This window comes from Nematolebias whitei, chromosome 2 (assembly GCF_014905685.2).
Source record: "Nematolebias whitei isolate Nwh7 chromosome 2, NemWhi1, whole genome shotgun sequence".
Taxonomy (NCBI): Eukaryota; Metazoa; Chordata; class Actinopteri; order Cyprinodontiformes; family Rivulidae; genus Nematolebias; species Nematolebias whitei.
The window spans coordinates 59,399,788-59,423,277 of NC_056499.1; the positions used below are offsets into that span (position 1 = coordinate 59,399,788).

The window sequence follows — 23,490 nt, forward strand, 5'->3', positions numbered from 1 at the left end:
ATGACCGCATTCATTCTGATGGGTCAAAGATAAAATGGCGTCTCATGTCACTGATTTAAACAATCCACTCACAGTTATCTTGGTCACATGGCAGAAATTTAACTCAAAAAAGAAAATAATCCGTTGTAATTAAACAATTAATATTCTTTGTGCTTGAACTAGCTTTAAGAATAATAAATTAGTAGTGAAATTAACGCCTTTGCTCACTACAATCATCAAAGTATTGCCATGTAACACCACTTTTAAAGCAACTGCATTGGCTCCCAGTTCAACATCGAGTGGATTTTAAGGTTTTGGTTTTAACCTAGAGAGCTTTACATGGTCAAACACCAAATTACATAACAGAACTTTTACATCCCTACACCTGAAAACACCTGAAAACACCTGAAACACCTGAAAGAACCTCCCATGCCGTGAAGTTGGAAGGAAAGGAGACACCTGGTTTCACTGGAGACGTGGAGACAGTGCATCGCAACAGAGGAGCTGTGGGATCAGAAAAAAGCCGAGCGGAATAAGGAGGAGCCAGGAGACATGGATTGGGGCCCGGAGTTGGCATCAACTGAGGAGATTGATCCAGAGCTCAGAGCTCTGAGGTCCTGTGATCAAGGACTGCTGACTGTCCCCTAGACAAAATTGCAAACTAAAGGAGATGGAGCCTTTTCTTCCGTGGCTCCAAGACTCTGGAACTCTCTTCCTCAAACTCTCCAATCAGTGGACTCAGTGATTTCGTTTAAAGGTCAGCTAAAAACTTATCTTTTTAAATCTGCTTTTGCCTGAATTTGTTTTTTTGCTTTTGTTTATCCGATTTGTTGAATGCATTTTGTGATTTTATCTTGAGAAGCGCTATATAAAAAAAGTTTTACTTACTTACTTACTAAGCAAAATAAAATAAATCTAACTAACTAACACCATTGACAACCTCCGCTATCCTTGCAAACCTGTCTTCTTATGATTATTTGTTTACATTGAATCTTAAAATCACATATTTCTATATGTTCTTATTTCTACACCTGTGAAAATGACTATGTTGATGAAAGAAAAACAGAATGTGATTGTTTAGGACCCTATTGAAGAAGTCAAGCGTATCCTTTTTCGAGGTTCACGTTTGGAAACGTGAAAAGGGGGGATGAAGGGATACTGTTACTTGTGCTTATTGTTTTACTATAAAACCATAACAGTCTAGAAGCAATGATTAAATTTTTCTGTAGAGTCAAACCCATTTAGGTCAACAGGATTTTTAGGATTCTTTGTAGAAATAGAAAAATACAGAGTCACCTGTCTTAGAGTGCTGAAATTGGGCTGGTAGATTTGGAATATGGTTAAACAGCAGAGTGGGCTCTACTGAAGGTCATCAGAAGAAAGTGGAAGGAGCCAAGGTGGATCGGCTCCTACAGGATGATGGAAAGAACCTCCCATGCCATGAAGTTGGAAGGAAAAGGAGACACCTGGTTTCACTGGAGACGTGGAGACAGTGCATCGCAACAGAGGAGCTGTGGGATCAGAAAAAAGCCGAGCCGAATAAGGAGGAGCCAGGAGACATGGATTGGGGCCCGGAGTTGGCATCAACTGAGGAGATTGATCCAGAGATGATGGAGGAAATAATGGATCTAACAGGCATGGCGGAGAAAAGAGCATTAAAGAAGTACGAGAGAGAAGCAAAGGAGAAGAACAGAGAAACTTGTTCCTGTGGAGAATGGTGATGCAGAGATGACAACAGAGGAACGACAGACGTCGCTCAGAAACATCCAAGCGGACCAGACTTGAGAGGAGAGACAATTTTGGATGGGACATAGCCAAAACATGAGCTGGACGAAGAAAAAAAACCAAAAAAAAACAGGAAGCTGTCTCTACAAAATACCACCCTCATAGAATCGGTTGACATCATAGAGGACTCAGGAGAAAGAAGGAGGCCCTAATAATATAATTTGCCATGAAAATATAAATTCTATTTTTTCTCTTTTCTAAAAAAAAAAAAAAAAAGAAAAACATCATAAAGAGGGAATAACACTGAAATGTTGCCAGATGAAGGTGAATAACGCCATTCGGTTTTACTTTTGTGGCTGTTTAATTTGTACTCAGAAGAACTGAAGAACTGTCGTTTTGGTTTGTTTTTTATTTCTTTTGACCTGATGAAACCCAGGAGGATGCTAAATGTGCCCTTAAGGCCATCGTCATAGGGGCATGAGGTGATGCGGATGTTTCCCGCCTTATTGGGAAATTTGCCCTGGGAGGGTTTTCCACCGCATACATAAAGCATCCTACTTGCAAGAGAGAGAGTTATTGAGAAGTGATAAAAACTGTGAACAAGAGGGAAAAATGTTCTTGACCTACTAATGTCAAATATTATAACTATTAGTTTGAGCTAATTACTAATTAGGATGATCTCTTAAAAAAGAGATCAAAAGGGGGATTGTTGGGATTAAAATAACCTTGGATGATAAATGGTGGAAAATAACATAATATGGATTGGTGAATATAAGGTTTAATTATGAATTATGGAAAATAGATTATATAAAGATGGCTAGAATTTCTGTTAGATGTGGCCATAAGCCAATAAATGATATATTTTCAAGGACTGCTAACTTTAAAATCAAACCATGACACCGTCTGCTGTTAGTAGGAAAACAGTGTCTTATTTCTAATGAGGCCTTTAATGACAAACAAAACATCAAAAAGGTTCTTCCTCAGGTAAATGAAGTTAAATTATAGTTGACATCATTTGAGTATGTGTGGGGATTATAAAACAAGTAATGATGAGTAGCTTAATGGGTCAGAATGACTTTTGTAAGCCTTGATAATGTAACAGGTGTTGGGTAATTTTAAAAATATTATAATTTAAACTGCTTTAGACTTCTTACTATTTGCTTCTGTCGTGTGAACTCAAGCCCACTTCAGTTTTCCTACGTGCTGAAACACCAAACACCCAGAGTTCCTGTTTGCAGCTCATGTGTGTGTGCTAAGACCAGACCCTGGATTTCTACAAACAACAGATGCTGTTGTTTAGTTCTGACCTTGCACATCCTGCCTCCGTATCAATCTGTCTCTGTTGTGTATTTCTTCATCATACTTGTCCAATATTTGTTTGCTGTGTCAGAGAAAGCCGAGTTCGCTGTCTTGTTCCCACACCCACTTCACTGAATAAATACGAACGTCATAGAGCAGGAAGTCGGTCTTCATCTCTTGAAGCTTGGTCGAGCTGAACTCCCACTTCTGCAGAAAGCAGTTCTGAAAACTTACTTCGTCTTGTGTGGATTTTTTATAAAGGTGTTACGAGAAGTCAAGTCAAGTCAAGTCAACTTTATTTATAGAGCACATTTAAAACAGAACCTGTTATCAAAGTGCTTAACAACAACAACAATAACAACAACAACAACAATAACAACAACAACAACAACAACAACAACAACAACAACAACAACAATCAATGAGTAAATTAAAGAGAAAAATATATAAACATATATATACAATACACTAATAATGATAATAACTGAAGAATTAATAAAAAGCATTTAAAACATAAGGTCACAGATTTAAAAAACACTAGAACAATTTACACTGTATGAAATGCCTGAGAGAACAGATGTGTTTTTAACAGGGATTTGAAGTGAGGAAGGGAGGTGGCCTGCCTGATGTTGGGGGGCAGGTTGTTCCAGAGTTTGGGGCCCATGACTGAAAAAACCCGATCTCCTCTGAGCTTCAGTCTTGTTTTTGGAACAGCCAAAAGCAGCTGATCAGATGATCTCAGGGCCCGAGAGGGAGAAGCTCAGAGAGGTAAAGGGGTGCGAGGCCATTTAGACATTTGAAGGTCAGCAGAAGAATTTTAAAAACTATCCTCGTAGGAACAGGGAGCCAGTGAAGGGAGGACAGAACTGGAGTAATATGTTCAGACCTACGAGTTCCAGTTAAAAGCCGAGCAGCAGCATTCTGGACAAGCTGAAGACGTGAGATGGAGGCCTGGCTGATCCCAGCATACAGTGCGTTGCAATAGTCCAATCGGGTCGTGACAAAGGCGTGGACTAGTTTCTCAAGGTCGGGTCTGGACAACACTGGCTTGAGTTTAGCTACCTGTCTGAGTTGGAAGAAGCTTTTCTGCAGAACAGAGTTGATTTGTTTGTCAAACTTAAAATCAGAGTCTAAAACCATCCTGAGATTTTTACCACACTGCTTCAGATATGGCTGAAGAGAGTCCAGGTTGACAAGATCAGTGGTGGCAGTTGAGCTAGGGCTAAAAACAATGACTTCGGTCTTGTCATTGTTAAAACTTAAGAAATTTGAAGCCATCCAGGCCCTAATGTCATCCAGACATTTTAACAGCGGGTGAATGGAGCAAACACTTGCTGGTTTCAAAGGCATGTAGATCTGGCAGTCATCAGCATAGCAATGGAATGAAAGACCATGTTTCCTCAGGATGGACCCCAGTGGGAGCAAATAAAGTGAGAACAGAAGGGGTCCAAGAATCGAACCCTGTGGGACCCCACATGAAAGAGGTAATGAGGCAGATACATTGTTACCAACCTTGACACAGAAGCTCCTGCCACTCAGGTATGAGCGGAACCATTCTAATGCAGACCTGTGATCCCAACCCACTGTTCCAGCCGTGATATAAGGATACTGTGGTCAACAGGATCAAAAGCAGCAGTAAGGTCCAGGAGCACAAGTACCACAAATTGACCAGAATCGTTTGAGATCATAATGTCGTTACAAACCCTCACTAATGCTGTTTCAGTGCTGTGGAGTTGCTTAAAACCAGATTGAAAAATTTCGAAGATTCTGTTCTCATTCAAAAACTTGTTTAATTGAATGAAAACTATTTTCTCCAGGATTTTGGACAGGAAGGGAAGTTTTGAGATTGATCTGAAATTTGAGCAAGTCGAAGGGTCAAGTCCAGGTTTCTTAATTAACGGATGAACTACTGCATGTTTGAAAACATCGGGAACCACACTTGTCACAATACTACTATTTATAATAGCAAGAACAGAGGGTCCAATCGTAGGCAGAACTTGTTTGAAAAACGATGCAGGAATGGAGTCAGCAGGGGAACCAGAGGGTTTCATCTGATCAACGACTGTTTAGAAATGGGAGTGAAATGGGTTCAAACTGTTTGAAGACAGCTGAGCAAGGGACAAAGACAGAAGGATCAGTTGTGGACTGGGGGATGGATGACCCAATCAACTCTACCTTATCAGCAAAGTATCTGGTGAAGTTGTTGCAGATGTCAACAGAGGCCTCCATGTTGGCAGACCGAGGCACGTTTAAAATGGAATTTACAGTATTAAAAAGAACACGGGAATTATAACTGTTTGAAGCAATGATTTGGGAGAAGTATTTGTTCTTTTCAGATTTAATGATGCTCTGATAGTCTTTCAAACATGTTTTTAACATAATAAAAGAAACCTATAATTTGTCCTTTTTCCACTTGCGTTCAGCTCTCCTGCATAGACGTTTGGCCGCTCGAGTGGTCGCATTCAGCCAGGGGTGTGGTGCCTGCTTTGGTCGCCTGATTTTTAGCGGGGCCACAAGGTCTAAGATCTTAGAGCAGGTCGCATCATGCCTACTGAGCAGCTCCTGTGTATTATTACAGGTAGAGGTTTCAGGGACTGAAGTAGCATCATGAATGCAGAGAAAAAAGAGCAGTGGTTGAAGAGTTAAATATCCGACAACTCCTGGGTGGAGCGGGGGATTTAGACTTATGAATAACAGAGGTTTGGAATGAAATGGGTTTGTGATCTGAAACAATAGCATCCCCAATTTCCATATTAACCACAGATAAACCGTGAGACAGAACTAAATCAAGTGTATGGCCCTGTTGATGAGTTGGACCAACAACATTTTGCACAAGGTTGAAAGATTGGATCCGATTTAGAAACTCCTGCACCAAAGGCTTGTCAGGACAGCAAACATGCACATTAAAGTCTCCCAGAATCAAGACCCTGTTGTAATTGAGCAGTATTCCAGTCAGAAAGTCAAAAAAATTCACTTATAAAGTTTTTGTTGTATGAGGGTGGTCTGTAGATCAGGCAGCACAGTGTTGGGTTGGAGCGGCCCAGCTCAAAGTACAGCAGTTCAAAACTCTGAAAAGCTACAGCCTGTAGCTGTCTGCAGTTCCAGAGCTTTTTAAAAACTGTTAATAATCCATCACCCCTACCAGAAGTCCTTGGAGCATTAAAAAAGGCACAGTCCACCAGCAACAGTTCAGAAAAAACACTTAACTCACCAGGGACGAGCCAGGTCTCTGTAACAAACATGAAGTCCAATCCATTGGAGCAGAAATAATCGTTTAAGATAAAAATTTTATTTGCCAGTGACCTCACATTCAGCAGAGAAGATTAACCCTTTCATCTGGCGAGCCAGCCAGGAGCTCCTCGCATCTGTTCATCGGTGGGCTTCGACGAGGACGCGCTGAAAGCCAGCAACAGGCCGCCCAAAAGCCCCGGACGTGGCTGCGTCACAGGCCAGCGTGCATAGGTTCGACTCGAAGCATCGATTAACAGACCAGCAGAGATCCGACCTATACCTCACAGGACACCAGAAAGGTGAGTGTGAGATTTTTTGCGATAAAAGGAAAGAAAAAAAAAATAGTTTATGCCAAGACCCAGTAAAATTTTAAATTGAGGTTGTTTGTTTAAACAACCGAGACCTTGTTTACAAGTGAGGTGTGACGAGTTGAGACCTGTTTAAACAGTGAGACTGTGCACCGAGACCTTATTGAATATTTTGGTGAGGCTGTTAACGAACACTAATGAAGTTTTTATACGATCGTTTTATTGTGAATGAATGGGAGATTTATGAGTAATACCACTGAAATCCAGAAACCTGACGGTGCCAACAAAGATTGAGGCGGTTTACACTACAATCTCCATTAGCATTTTAGGTGTGGTGGTCCATTGAATCTAAAATCTCTCCTACTCTCAGGATTAGAACCCTAAGCGAGAACCCGGACTAACCCTTCTGGTTGACCTAGAAGCCTGGTTCTCGGGGAGTGTTGAAGCACCCTCGAGGCATTTTCTGTTGGTGCGACACACAACCCTATATTAATTTAAAAAACATACTGAATATATTACAACTCTATATTAATAAAGAAAAAACAATAATGAATATATTAATTCTTTTTCTCTCACTTTAAATAACCAATAACAATGGGAGGAAACGAAAGCAAAGTAGACCCCTCCAAACTAACAAAAGATGAAAGACGGGCAGAACTATGGTACCCTGTCTAGAGTAAAACAAAAGGCAGGGGAGGATGTTGAAGACCTGAAGCTGCGCTATGAACAACAATTTAAAATCCACAGTGGAATTAATTGTGACAAAAACACAGACTGCTTATCAGCAACAACTTAAGAATGGTCTAATGCAGGCTTTTAGACCAGAAATCACAAGTTGGTTTAAAAAACATTGCATTGAAGTGGACACATGACCTATGTCCACTTTGATGCAACGGGCAAGACATGCAGAGAAATTTGCCAAAAAGAAACCCAGCCAACCTAAAACCAGCACCGACACATTCTACACGCTCGATGTTACAGACACAGAAATTTTCTACACAAATGAACACCCACATAGACCTCAATTTAACTCAGGATGCAGAGGAAGGTTTAGACCACAATAAAACAGAACCAGAGGTTCTCATCGGTTCCATAGACCACAGCGTACTCCACAATTTAGTGGTCCACCGAGATATACTGGGCCATTCCAAGAACAACACCCTCAGGATGACTGCTGCTGGCGATGTGGTCAAGCTGGCCATTGGGCCAGAGATTGTAGATCGCTCCCTCCTCAGAGCCAACAACATAAGGTCTAGCTGACTTTTACTTAGTTTTAAATAAAATCACAAGGTCAGTGTGAGAACTGTTATCTGAGTGCTGCCAGCTCTCTGTCTGGGAGACCACACACACACACACACACAGCCACACACAAACACACACACACACAAACACACACACCGCACGCACACACGCACACACACACACACATTCACAACACGCCAAGTTGCACTGAAGCATACTTAAAGAGCTAAAATGACAACAGTTGAGTGGAATTTCTGAGCGATCCACGAAGGGAGTGTTTGTTAAATATGTGTGTGGAAAAGATAACGGCTTAATTAGTGAGTAAAATATCCAGTTTGTGGAGAATATTTGTTATGGTGTATGCTGGTGAAGATTCTCAGTCATCCAGGACATGATGAATTCAAAAGACATTCAACATAAAAACAACTGGACTTCATTTGTAACAGAAGACATTTCGCTTTTGTTATAGTGTAGTTTTTGTGAGCAAAATTCAGAGTGAAAGTGATGATTTCTGGCACCTAAGAAAATCTGAGAAATAAAGTACTACTGTTGCGTGATCAGGATGTTTACAGCACAACAGAGAAGAACAAATGAGACAAATTGAACTTGTTGTAGAATCTGTGACCTAGAAAAGATGGTGTGTATCAGATTTGAGTTCATGTAGGTTCTAAAATTGGCCTTCAGCTTGAAAGAAGAAAAACGTAGCAGTAGTTGTGTGAGTGAGCTCCACACTCATTGCCCTCAAAGGGCCAGATATAAATGTAAGATTGCTGTATAAATGTAGATAAATTTAACTAAATGTAATATAAAATAAAATACAACTACTCCTTAAGTTTAAATAACGCTGATTTTATTTATTTAACTTACAAATATCACATATATTCATATATATTTGCATAGATGTAGGAAAATATGTCTGCTTGTTGCTCTGTTATAACATAAAAAACCTGTCAGGTTATGAAACCCACACTACTCCATAAATCAATTATCAAACTTTCCAAGTGAATAAGGAAAATAACAAGTTATGACATTAACTTTGTTCAAAACTTTGACATAGTGAAGAGGGGCAGAATGGTCCAACCCACAATTGTGAGCTGCTAAGAACATGTGACAGCTGTAGCATTAGACAGAGAACAAATGGCTGCACACAGCCTGGCAAGGGCCTTACATCTAACTAATGAGAGATGGAATTAACAAAAAAAATATATATATATTTTCATAAACACGTAAACCTGCAATCCCAAATACATAGGTGGAAATTTAACATGATATACAGGTCCTTCTAAAAAAATTAGCATATTGTGATAAAGGTCATTATTTTCCATAATGTAATGATACAAATGAAACTTTCATATATTTCAGATTCATTGCACACCAACTGAAATATTTCAGGTCTTTAATTGTTTTAATACTGATGATTATGGCATACAGCTCATGAAAACCCAAAAGGCCTGTCCCAAAAAATTAGCATATCATGAAAAGTTTCTCTAAACAAGCTATTAACCTAACCATCTGAATCAACGACGTAACTCTAAACACCTGCAAAAGATTCCTGAGGCTTTTAAAAACTCCCAGCCTTGTTCATTACTCAAAACCGCAATCATGGGTAAGACTGCCGACCTGACTGCTGTCCAGAAGGACATCATTGACACCCTCAAGCAACAGGGTAAGACACAGAAAGAAATTGCTGAACGAATAGGCTGTTCCCAGAGTGCTGTATCAAGGCACCTCAGTGGGAAGTCTGTGGGAAGGGAAAAGTGTGGCAGAAAATGCTGCACAATGAGAAGAGGTGACCGGACCCTGAGGAGGATTGTGGAGAAGGGCCGATTCCAGACCTTGGGGGACCTGCGGCAGCAGTGGACTGAGTCTGGAGTAGAAACATCCAGAGCCACCGTGCACAGGCGTATGCAGGAAATGGGCTACAGGTGCTGCATTCCCCAGGTCAAGTCACTTTTGAACCAGAAACAGCGGCAGAAGCGCCTGACCTGGGCTACAGAGAAGCAGCACTGGACTGTTGCTCAGTGGTCCAAAGTACTTTTTTCGGATGAAAGCAAATTTTGCATGTCATTCGGAAATCAAGGTGCCAGAGTCTGGAGGAAGACTGGGGAGAAGGAAATGCCAAAATGCCAGAAGTCCAGTGTGAAGCACCCACAGTCAGTGATGGTCTAGGGTGCTATGTCAGCTGTTGGTGTTGGTCCACTGTGTTTTATCAAGGGCAGGGTCAATGCAGCTAGCTATCAGGAGATTTTGGAGCACTTCATGCTTCCATCTGCTGAAAAGCTTTATGGAGATGAAGATTTCATTTTTCAGCATGACCTGGCACCTGCTCACAGTGCCAAAACCACTGGTAAATGGTTTACTGACGATGGTATTACTGTGCTCAATTGGCCTGCCAACTCTCCTGACCTGAACCCCATAGAGAACCTGTGGGATATTGTGAAGAGAAAGTTGAGAGACGCAAGACCCAACACTCTGGATGAGCTTAAGGCCGCTATCGAAACATCCTGGGCCTCCATAACACCTCAGCAGTGCCACAGGCTGATTGCCTCCATGCCACGCCACATTGAAGCAGTCACTCATGCAAAAGGATTCCCGACCAAGTACTGAGTGCATAACTGAACATGATGATTTGAAGGTTGGCGTTTTTTGTATTAAAAACACTTGTCTTTCATTGGTGGGATGAAATATGCTAATTTTTTGGGACAGGCCTTTTGGGTTTTCATGAGCTGTATGCCATAATCATCAGTATTAAAACAATTAAAGACCTGAAATATTTCAGTTGGTGTGCAATGAATCTGAAATACATGAAATATTCATTTTTATCATTACATTATAGAAAATAATGACCTTTATCACAATATGCTAATTTTTTTAGAAGGACCTGTAATAAGCAAGATAACCACATTAAGAGTTGAAGGCTCACTTTAGCAGACTTAGCACTGTGCTTGGCATTAAATATGGAAAATATACTAGCAGATTGTGTCAGTGTGCCCGTTTCACTTATTATATGACAATCAGACCATTTAAGCTCTCGCGGGCCTTGAGTTTGACACGTGTGGTGTAAAGAGTTTTGCCTTAGATTCTGAGTTTGAGCTTTATTAGTCTATGTGTAACCTGAGATGGAGAACTTTACAAATTGGATTTGCTATTTAGGTGAAGGTTTCTGTTAAGTGCCCTGAGACAACTTTTTGTGTGGTTTAGAGCTATAAATAAATAAATGAAAGAATAATAACATAATTGAATTGGATTGATTTATTTTTAAGCTAATCTTAATTTAAGAAAAAGTTGAATTTAGTGAGTTCTTGAATCAGGAGGGATGTTCTGGCAACACACAGAATGTACACAATGGTTCATATAGGATGCTAGGACCCAAAAGCAATTGCGGTTTGACATCTTAGAGGCCCGGTTCTGGATGTGCAGTAGTGGATCACATGTGTATAGTTGATGCAGAAAACTAGGCTGCCAACAAATTGTGACTTCATGAGACCACCGGATTGTGGCACCTGGGGTTGAATGACATCCTGTTCTGCTACAAAACAACAAGAGAATAATCTAAGTTTGGAGTCAGGAACTGAACTGAAACAAAATGCTGGTGTCTGTGGAACTTTATTTTGTCCAGGAGGGGGTGCTGGACTAACATCATGATGAACTCTTGAACTCTGAACATGCAGTATCTCCAAAGTCAGGCTGGAGAAAACCTGGAGCAGTGGTCAAGTAAATGTCACTACAACGTCTGGATTGAGTGTCGACTTCACATGTGATTTATGATGGTGCGTTGGCTCCAGTTTCAGGATGGATGCTACATTTTGCTCTGACATAAAGGCACTCACATAGACACACTTTTCAAACATAACAGCAGGACTTTTAATTTTGAAATGTAGTATTGAGTTTGCTAGAACAACTGCCTTATTCAATTGCTCTTAGACAAAAGAAGAGGTTTGTTATCTTAAAGCCTTGTATCAAAATGAATAATGCTACTCCTGAGCAAATTATTGGCTTTTTTCTAGTTGTAAATGACATTGGATCAATGTTTGGACATTTGGTTTTGTTGGTCTAAAGTCTAAAATGGAAGTTCTAAATTGCGGTTGATCTCATAGGGTCAGAAATACATTATTTCATATAGAGCTCTAATTTGAAAAATAAATAAATAAATAAAATATTATGAACAAGGGAAAATTCAGATTACACATAAAAAGTATTTTGGGAGAACACAAGGCAGGGACCTTACATCACCAAAAACCGAATGCGGGAAAACTTTTCTTAGACGTTTCATTATTAACGTTGAGTTAATAAATGTGCCTGTTTGACAATTGGGACAAAGCTTTGACCCAGAAATAGATTTTTGTTGTTTATGGAAAGAAAAAAATATTGCGTTAGATATTGTACATCACAATTCATCTTAAAATATCTAGATATTAATTTTGGTCCATATCGCCCAGCCCTACTCACCAGGCTGCGAGGTGTCCATCTGTCCCCTCTTGGCACGCAAGCAGTACTCCCAGCGAACATCTGGGTCTTCGACGAAGCGTGCAATGTGACTGAAAAGCTGGCTGAAGCTCATACTGGTGGCATGGTAAACTGTGTAGTATAGGAGCGAGGCACGCCACAGGTATGGCTGCTTACGGAGCAGCACACTGTGCAGGCTGGCCAGGCCTTCCTCTGTGGGATTGGCTGGTTTGAGGCCAAACTGGTTCCTGCCCTCTGAGGTGGCCCATGGCTGCAAACTGTTGTTCACACCTCGCAGATAATGTGTACCTGAGCCAAAAAAACAGACATTATATCATACAAAGAGAATGACAACAGAACGCAAAAACCATTGTCATCTTTTGTTTGTGTATATGTGACCTGCCATTCTCTGAAAGTATTTAAGAGATAATAACTGAAGCACCATTTTTGTTCTTCACTCATTTTTCCCCATTTCATCTTTCTTCCATTAAAGCCTGCACCTTGATCAGTTGTCTTTGCACTTAAATAGGCAACTTAGTGTAAACTATTGTGTGCTATGACATTTAGTAGGTACATGATACAGTGCAACAGTCAGAACCTTCCCTTCAGCACCTTGAGACCGCAGAGACGCAATCTTCTCATTCAAAGTAGAGAACTACAACACTAAGGTATCAGCTAGGTGCTTGAGAGTATCCCCAAACCAGAGCTTAATTTGAGCTGTCTCAATCTACCTAGTGGAGTTACCACTTGAGTTATGGCCAAACCCCACTGCAGCCTCTCCTCTAAGGGGTATAACAAACTAAGTCTAAACACTTGAGTATTACCCAGAGTAATCTTTAGGTTAATTCTGCTTAGGCTGTGTTGAAGGTGACTCACTCAGATTTGTTAACGACCTCCATCGGTGAGCCATACCCATATCTCACCCCATGGCTTGCCCAACCTATGCCCCTTTTCCACTGTCATGGCGCGAGTCGAATATTTCCGTCTTGACCCATATTTGAGGTCTTTTCCATAGCTCTTGGGACCGGCTCACCTCCCAGAATTCTGGCCCGGCTTCTCAAGGGGTCCAAGCGAGCCGAGCCGTGACGTCAGAAACACTGTCGGTCACTGATTGGTCGGGGGAGGAGTCTGTGAAGTCCTTCCAAACAACCTGATCCACCATTTTTCTCTACCGCCTGCCATTAGCGATAACTCGAGGAGTGTATCTTTTAATATTTTGAAGCTATACAAAAACAATAATATCAAAGCCGTGGTCAAATGCAGAAGTGCAGGTGTTGTTGTGCTTGGTGGCTGATGAAAAAAGTCAAAGCGAGCTAGATGGAGCGATTGGAGGGTGGTTTGGACACGGCCATTGTTCTACTTGAATCATTTATAGAAGATAGTGAGTGTTTTCTAACTTTAAACATATTTTAAGTTACTCATCCTATCGGTTCCGAACATATTTTTAACTAACAAAAGAGGCTGACGCCATAATAGGACAACATCGGTGCTACGATGCTAAGCTAATTTGCATAAATGCTAACTGTCCTCCGGTCCCGTTTCTCACTATATTTTATCCAGAACGTATTTCAGCGCGTGACGGCTTGTCTCTAAACTCCACATTCAATCCTCCAAGCCTCCTGGCTTCTGCCCCTGCTCCATCAGTGGAGTCTGCACCTGACAGGACTCCATCACAGCCCAGCTGCACCTGACAGAGCAGCACAACGCTGCAGCCTTCTGTGCTTTGTAAGAACAAATGCAACATGTTCCACATCACTTTATTCGTGTCGATAAGGACTTGCTTTCATTTTATTTTTAAAGTAAAAAAAAAATAAATGTTTAATAAATACTGAATACGCACCACATGTTGAACATGTGGTGGGATGAAATTATGTACACAGGGTCCCAGTTACAGACAACAATAAAATGTAAAAGAAAAACAGTAATAAGATCTAAGATATGAACTAAGAAAAATATCAACAAAATACTATTAAAAATATACTAAGCACTAGTAGCAGTAAACAAAACAACAAGTCAAAGAGCAACATGAACTTGAGTTTGTGCAGCCTTAGAGAAGCTAAAACTGGAGAAATATGATCTCTCCTACTAACACTGGTTAAGACTCTGGCAGCAGCATTTTGGATCAACTGAAGACGTTTTAAAGAAGTATTTGGACACCCAGATAATAAACCATTGCAATAGTCCAGTCTAGATGTGACAAATTGCATGGCCGATGCTCAGCCACCCCGGGTCTTCCCATGTCGGCGACCACACTGCTCCAAGCTGTCGGCGCTCTCCTCTCGGAGCTGCCCGGCATAATCCAAGAGGCTGCTGACACAAAGGGACTTTCCGTCCCTCTCCTCCTTCACCTCTATCACCAGAGTGGAGGGTTTTACCGATCGGGGTTTTACCGATCGGGATTTTACCGATCGGGGTTTTACCGATCGGAGTTTTCCCTCGGTTCCCCCCCTGGAGCCGAGCCTGGCGGAGGCACTTTGGGCAAAAGCTTCCAGGATGGACCAGCAACCTGTCCCTCCAGGGAAGCATGACCAGATGGTGACAAAGCTCTCCAACCAAGCTCACCAGTGCTCATTCCAGGGTGGTATGTCTGTTTGGCTGTGGGCAAGAGAGGAGGATGCTGAGCTTGTTCCTGAACTGAACCTATTGAAGAATGCGTTCATTTCATTGGCTCTGTCCAGGCTTCCGTCCTTCTGCTCTTCCTTCTGCTTGAAGCCTGTGATCTTTTTCATTCCTGACCACACACATCTGATATTGTTCTGCTGGAGCTTGCTCTCCAGCTTCTTCTTGTACTCCTCCTTGTTGTTTCTTATCTTGACTTTTAGTTGCTTCTGTGTACTCCTCAATAATTCCCTGTCTCCCTCCCTGAAGGCTCTTTTTTTATGGTTTAGCAGTTCCTTCAGGTCATTGGTGATCCAGAGTTTGTTATTGGAGAAGCATCTCACTGGTCTGGTGGGGAAACCAGTCACTAGGGAGCACAAGCCAGTGTATCTCTTGCGCCGGGCCCAAGCCCGGGTAAATGGTAAGGGAATGTCAGGAATAGCAACCCATATAAAACACTTTTGCCAAAATCATAATGCAAGTTCATCAAAGCGAAACCATACCGGATCGGTCCAGGCCCGAGTTAACAACGACCGCCATCGGTGCTGTTGACAAACAGTGTGCCGGCAGAAATTGTGTTACTGTTAGTTGAAGACCACGAGAAGGGAAACGTGTCAGGAGATGGAGGGAGTAGAGGAAAGTGAAGAATTTAGGACTGAGGGTTGTAACTCTAAATGTGGGGACAATGACAGGCAAAGGTAGAAAGCTGGCTGACATGATGCAGAGAAGAAAGGTAAATGTTTTATGTGTCCAAGAGACCAAGTGGAAGGGCAGCAAGGCTTGGAGCATTGGAGCAGGGTTCAAACTGTTTTACCATGGTGTGGATAGAAAGAGAAATGGAGTAGGCGTGGTCCTGAAGGAGAAGTTGACAAAGAATGTAGTAGAAGTGAAGAGAGTGTCAGATAGGGTGATGTGCCTGAAGGTAGAAGTAGAAGGTCTGATGCTAAACATAATCAGTGGTTATGCTCCAGAGGTTGGATGTGATGAGGAGGAGAAAGATACATTTTGGAAAGATCTGGATGAAGTGATAGAGAGTATTCTGGGCGGCTGTGGCTGAGTGGTTAGAGCAGTCGTCCTCCAATGCGAGAGTTGGGGGTTGTCTTGCTTACCCGAGTGAAGTAGGCACAGGACACGTGCCACGTCCTCACTGCAGCCTTTCTCCTCCAAGGGATCTCAAACTAATCCTGAGACGCAGGTATTATCTGTAGCTGATTTTTCGGGACAGTCTAGTTCAAGGCTGTGTTGAGATGATTCGCCCAGACTGTTAACTACCTCTGATCCTTGCACCACACCTAAAGTCTCACCTCGTGCCTCGCCCAACCTAGCAGCAGGAGCGGGGACGTTTAGCAGACAAGGAAGCGCAAGTTAACGGTAGCTCATCTCCTGATTTAGCGTTACAATTGTTAACCGATCTGGCTTTGTTTAGAGTCTAGGCGCAGGACTCTCGGATGTTGTTTTATAATCAAAAGCTAGTAAACCGTTTAAAACCTCCAGTGCTTCTGTTGTTTCTCTGAACCAAGTTTTCCACTTTCAAGAACAAAAGGGGGTGTTGAAATAAGAATCCAAAATTTTACGTTTTGCTTTGCTTTAATCAATAATTATTGCAGGGGAACAGCGGTATGCACAGTAATTATTACATTAGATAACAAAGAGGTTACATGATGAATAATATTCACTCCTTAGTCACTTTCCAGTTGTTGACCTTTCCTGGGCAAGGTAGATTTCTGTCCCTGTGAAAGACTTGAGGATGGCTTGTGGACTCCACTCTGTTCGGCCTCAGATGTCTTTCTTCTGACCACCCACGCCCTGACTTACTCAGGCACACCAGTATCCACACAATTTACCTATACTCTCTACCTGACCCAATACGTTATCTCTCACTGCAATGAAGACCTTTCTGCAACTCTGAGCAACCAGGTTTATAATATAATTGACCTTTTTGCTTGCCAATTCATGCACTGCCGCCTTAATTTGGAATAAGGTTTTATTAAGGACTATTTCTGTGAAACGTCTCCTTACCATTTGTCATCTTTTGGTGGAATTCCTCCAGAATACAAAATCAGCAAGGAGCAGATTTCCCCATCCCCTCTTGGATGTGGGCCGTTTCTGGTCTTTTCAGCTGGTCTGAATTTGAAGAAAAAGATTCAGGAATAATCCGGGCTGAAGGTAGATAAATTGCTCCAAACGAAGTGTATTCCAACAGATTCACCCTTATTCTTCTTCAGCTGAGATCGTCCAAAACTTGTCCTATTAATCCACAATCGTCCCGTGGTCCAAACAGGTCATGTTTGTTACATCCACACACGAGTTTGTGGTCCCCTACAGCCGAGGTCTTACAGAGACATTTGATTTTATAGCCTGAGGTTTTGACTGACAATTCCAAAAAGATCATGCCATCGGATAAACCCAACCTTTTTTGGGCCGAGCTTAGGCCCGAATTACAGGCAGATCTATGAGGATCTGCCATGTCATTCCTCATGTATATTAAAATCTGGGTGTAACTCCTTCGAATATGCCTAGTCATTCTGAGTTGCATTTTTCTGGTTTGCTCAGAGCTGTTTTCAAGGGCCACCATTGCAAACTACTTCTGCTTGTGTAACTTTTCACTCACAACACACTTCTGAAATATTTCCTTGAGAACTCAGTGTTCTTTTCCTAATTTTTCAACATTATGAACAAACTTAAACAGAATACATTTAAAAATCACAAGAGTTATAGTATCACTTGATTATTTACTCGCTTTTTGATTATAATAAACACATCTTTATCATTCATCTGAGCACTGGCAGTTTTTATTAAAAAGAAAAGTCATCTCTTCCTTCTCCGTGCCTCTCTGCCTGTGCGTGTGTGTCCAAGTGTGACTATATGAGTGTGTGTGTATCTGTATAGTTGTGTAAGTGTGTGATATACATGTGTGTTTATGTAGTGTGTGCCTACAGCATCTGCTCTTGATCAGCTTAGCAGATCTGGGGAGGCACACAGGTCCGAGTCATGCCTGCTTCTTTAGGAACAGACTGTTTCCACCAAGTGGCCTTCATTGACAAGGTTCAAATCGCCAAGCAGTCACATGCTGAAGTGTCCCTGGGCAAGACACTGAACCCCTTGTTGCCTCTGATGTGTGTCCCATCAGTGTATGAATGTGAATTAAATCACTGAGTAGTCTCTTTAGAATGATTTGTTCAATTAGCTTTGTAGAGATCTAGTAGAGTGCTGTATGAATGGGTAAATGAGGACACAGATTGTAGTGTAAAGTGCTTTGAGTATCTTGAAATAAGATAGAAAGGCGCTATATAAGTACAGTCCACTTACCATTTATTCCCAGGGAGGAGAGAGTGGTGATCAGAGATGACCTGAATGGACATGTTGGTGAAGGAAACAGAGGGGATGAGGAAGTGATGGGTAGGTTTGGTGTCAAGGAAAGAAACCAGGAAGGACAGATGGTGGTGGATTTTGCCAAGAGAATGGAAATGGCTATAGTCAATACCTATTGCCTAAAGAGGGAGGAACATAGAGTGACTTATAAGAGTGGAGGAAGGAGTACGCAAGTCAACTACATTCTGTGTAGAAGAGGAAACCTGAGGGAGATTGGGGACTGTAAGGTTGTGGCAAGGGAGAGCGTGGCCAGACAGCATCAGATGGCTGTGTGTAGAATGACTGTTGTTGTGAAGAAGAGAAAAAGAGTAAAATCAGAGAAGAAGACCAAATGGTGGAAGATGAAAAAGAAAGAATGTTGTAAGAAATTCAAACAGGAGTTGTTAAAGGCTCTGGGTAGTAAGAAAGAGCTTCCAAATGACTGGACTACTACAGCAACAGTAATTAGAGAGACAGGTAGGAAGGTACTTGGTGTGTCATCTGGACAGAGAATGGATGATAAGAAAACCTGGTGGTGGAATAGTGAAGTGCAGGACGCTGTTCAAAGAAAGAGATTAGCCAATAAGAAATATGAAAATGAGAGGACTGAAGAGAGGAGACAGGAATATAAGGAGCTGGGACGTAGAGCAAAGAGGGAAGTAGCTAAGGCAAAGCAGAGAGCTTACGATAAATTGTATGGGAGACTGGACACTAAAGAGGGCGAGAAGGACTTGTACTAATTGGCAAGACAGAGGGATGAGGCTGGAAAGGATGTGCAGCAGGTTAGGCTTATTAAAGATAGGAATGGTAATGTTCTAACAAGTGAGGAGAGTTTGACATGAAGATAGAAGGAGTACTTTGAGGAGCTAATGAATGAAGAGAATAAAAGAGAAAGAAGAGTAGAGGTCATTTTTTTCTCCTCCCAGGCTCTGATCGAAGTGGCAGCTTCTGTTTTTTCCTCCCCCGTTTGTCCTTCTTCCTACACTGCTCTCTATCTGTCTTAAGCGCCTGGGTCTCATCTCCCAAACATAAATTAAGAAGAACAACAAAAAAGGTTGAATCATGTCATCTGGACTTCGTTTTTTGTTAAAAAGAAACGTTTCGCCCCTCATCCAAGAGGCTTCGTCGGTCTGAGGCCTAGCCATCTGGTATTACCCAGAAGCCACCCTGACTCTTGTGTTTCAAGCCTGCCTCAGATACCCCTGAAGTCTGGCCTTTTCACTAATGGTTTCAAAAACACAAAGTTTGTTTTCTCAGTCATCCAGGTATATAACAATTTGTTATATACCTGGATGACTGAGAAAACAAACTTTGTGTTTTTGAAATAAATTAAGAAGATTATGGATTTGGTATCGTGGGCGTTCAACTCTATTGATAAGATTTTTTCATCAAAGCGACAAGGTCCTGGAGAACCGGCGTGTCGAGCTGAGACTCACGCTGTAGGGTACGTCATGGATTCATGGGGAGTGCGGCAGATGATGTGTCTCTCAGTCCTGTCTCAGGAGGATGTTGAAGACGTTTATATATTTGGAATTATGATAGCAGGGACTCTGTTTTTTGGCATCGGCGGGGCTCTGCTTTATCGACTTTTGAAGAAGACGGCGGGAGCAGTTTCGGCCATGGAAAAGCTTCCGAGTCAGTGTGAAGGACTGATCCTCGCTGTGGGAACTTTAAATCGTCTGATTTATGAGCTTAACCGTAAGGTGGAGGCGATTGAGAATCGCAGGCCACCTGTGGCTTCTAGGACTCGTCAGCGTGGTGGGTTCGACCTTGAAGGAGACTCATAGCATGGATCAGTGGAATGGAATCCCACAATTAGGCATTTTTGGAACCAGAACGCCCAGATGGACTCAAGGCTGAAGAAAAAAGTAATCTGTCTACCTGAAGAAAAAACAAGAATCAATCTTATCTAAATCTGACTCCCGACGGCCTCGGAGACAGGCCGACTATCAATTTCTCCTGGGACATGAATACCCAAGGACAAAAGCTTCATCTATTGCACCCCCCCCCCCCCACACACACACACACACACACCCCAAGAACTTTCTGTACAAGCTTATCAGAACTGTCCGCTGAAACAACATCTTCAGAAACTGTGGCTGATCTGAAAAAGTGCTCATGGACAAATCTCAACACCTTGATGTCAAATGCAAATGTAATCATGTTTTAATTGTGCTTGCTGGTAGAGTTTTTTGATGTCTCAAATCGTGTCCTGATAGACAAGATGTGAAAGGTCTTTTTCTGTAATGCCACTATCTACCCTCATGTTTCTACCCCTTTTCCTATCTAAGATTATTATCCGATAAGGATAAAATGGCTGCGCTTTCTACAGTTGCAGCTTTGTGCACTCCGCCCATCTTTCGGACGACTGTACGTACATATTCACGTTGTACCTCGGTGCAATTCCAATAAAGTTTATTCTGATTCTGATAGAAACTGTGGATCAGGAAGTGGGAAAGATTAGTGAGGGTGAAGTCCGTAAAGCTCTGAAAAGAATGAAGAAGGGGAAGGACCTAATGACATACCAGTGGAGGTTTGGAAATGTCTTGGAGAGATGGCAGTGAGGTTTTTGACTCAAATGTTCAATGGCATATATGAGGGTGAGAAAATGCCTGAGGAATGGAGAAGAAGTGTGCTGGTGCCCATTTTTAAGAACAAGGGTGATATACAGAGTGGTAACAACTACAGGGGAATTAAGTTGATGAGCCACATGATGAATATCTGGGAGATAGTTGTGGATGCAAGACTTCGATGAGAGGTGACTATCTGTGAGCAGCAGTATGGTTTCATGCCAAGAAAGTGTACCACAGATGCCATCTTTGCTTTGAGAATGTTGATGGAGAAGTACAAAGAGGGTCAGAAAGAACTCCATTATGTCTTTGTGGATTTAGAAAAAGCATATGACAGAGTGCCAAGAGAGGAGGTCAAGTATTACATGAGGAAATCTGGAGTGGCAGAAAAGTATGTTAGACTGGTACAGGATATGTATGATGACAGTAGGATGAGTTGTGCTCTAGGAGTGACAGATAGCTTCAAGGTGGAGGTGGGATTGCATCAAGAATCGGCTCTGAGCCCCTTCTTGTTTGCTCTGGTGTTAGACTGACTAACAGATGAGGTCAGGCAAGAATCCCCATGGACTATGATGTTTGCAGATGACATTGTGATCTGTGGTGAGAACAGTGAACAGGTGGAAGAGAACTTGGAGAGGTGGAGGTATGTACTTGAAAGAAGAGGAATGAAAGTCAGAGTCAGAGACAGAGTACATGTGCATGAATGAGAGGGAGGCCGGTGCAACAGTGAGGCTAGAAGGAATAGAGGTCACAAAGGTGCAGGACTTCAAGTACTTGGGATCCACTGTCCAAGAAAATGGGGAATGTGGTAAAGAAGTGAAGAAGAGAGTCCAGGCAGGATGGAGTGGATGGAGAAAAGTTTCAGGAGTGATTTGTGACAAAAGGATGTCAGCAAAGGTCAAAGAAAAAGTTTACAAGACAGTGGTGAGACCAGCTATTTTGTATGGTCTGGAGACAGTGGCATTGACAAAAAGACAGGAGAAAGAACTAGGTGGCAGAAATGAAGATGCTAAGGTTTTCCTTAGGAGTGACAAGGCTGGATAAGATTAGGAATAAGATCATCAGAGGTACAGCCCATGTTGAACAACTGGGAGATAAAGTTAGGGAGGCCAGATTGAGAAGGTTTGGACATGTCAAGAAGAGAGACTGTAGGTATATTGGTAGAAGGATTTTAGAAATGCAGCTGCCAGGAAAAAGACAAAGAGGAAGGCCAAAGAGGAGCTATATGGATGCAGTTAAAAGGACACGAAGGTAGTTGGAGTGAGGACAGAGGATGCAGAGGACAGAGTGAGGTGGAGGAGGATGACTCACTGTGGCGACCCCTGAAGAGGGAAAAGCCAAAAGAAGAATATATCACTGTTCTGGTGGGGATGATATTTACAGAGAAGTTTATATAGTCAGTCACACACTCAGTCATGGCACTGATGTCCTCTCCATGTGGCTGGCACAGTGCATCCCAGTCTGTAGCCTCAAAACAATCCCATAGGGCTTATTCAGCTTCGGTTGACCATTCTCTCACTGTTCTCTTTATTACAGGTTGCCTCTGAACAAGGGGTTTATGTTTTGAGCAGACAAACACAAGATTGTGATCTGATTTGCCAAGAGTGGATCTTGCTTTAGCGATGTATGAATCCTTGACATTTGCATAAAACAATCCCAGCATTTCGTTTTCTCTGGTAGAGCAGCTGACAAACTGTTGGAATGTCAGAAGTGTAGCAGAGAGTCAGACATGATTAAAATCCCCAGATATTGCAACAAATGCACTAGGGTGTTGTGTCTGTAGCTTAGCAACCTCAGAGCTGATGACGTCACAGGCAGTCTCGTCAACAGCATTGGGTGGAATGTAAACAGTTGCCAAAATAACATTGGTGAACTCTCTTGGCAAATATTATGGACGACAACTTAGTGCTAACAGTTCAATTATCTGGACTGTAGAGATGACACGTCACAGTAACATGTCCAGGATTACAACAATGGTTGTTCACAAGCACTGCAAACCCACCTCCTTATTTTTTTTTGCCACTCCGCTTTAAATCTCTATTTGCTCGTATGGTCAGTAAGCCTTGCAGAGAAACGTTGGAGTCGGGGATATGGTCCTGCAGCCATGTCTCAGTGAAACACATAACACTGCATTCCCGATATTCTGGATGGGTCCTTGTTAGGGCTTGAAGTTCATTCAACTTGTTTCCCTGCAATCTCACATTGCCCATCATGATCAATGGAAGAGATGGTTTGAATTTCATTCTTCTCTCTTTCTCTCTCTTCTTTGCTCCTGCTCTACATCCACGACGTTTCCTTTTCAACTCATTTGGGATTTGGGACTGTAGTTGAGATATTATTTGAGCTTTGAAGATGTTAATCAGCTGCTCCTGGTTAGTAAAAAACAACCTTGTTGTTATGGTTATGTAGTGAACTAGGCCTGATGTCAAAACCTTGACCTTAGGCACCTTATGGGACAGAAACTGTCATTTCATTGATTTGAATCCAGAAATACAGGTTGACCCATCCTGAGACTTTCTTTCTTAAATTAATCAAGTGAAAGAAGACTACTTTCGATTATCATTACTATTTTACAAATGTTTGATAATCAAATTGTGTTAGTTCAAACAATGTTTACATGTTGAAGTGAACTACTCATTTTTAAATCAACTGTGAAACAGTAATAACGATTTTTAATCCTCATTCAAAGAAGAAATCAGGTTAATGATGCATTGTCTGATTTTCTGTCTTCAATGAGCAAG

General features: G+C 41.9%; 1 protein-coding gene across 2 annotated transcripts in view; it reads right to left on the bottom strand.

The window, feature by feature from the left end:
• The window catches only part of LOC119425030 (uncharacterized protein KIAA0895-like), a 368,058-nt gene that overhangs the window by 152,857 nt on the left and 191,711 nt on the right, over positions 1-23,490 (bottom strand). For both annotated transcript variants that reach the window (XM_037692563.1, XM_037692556.1), the window contains one exon: positions 12,234-12,539. In XM_037692563.1, the coding sequence (XP_037548491.1) occupies positions 12,234-12,539 (306 nt within the window). The remainder of the gene's footprint in view (positions 1-12,233; positions 12,540-23,490) is intronic.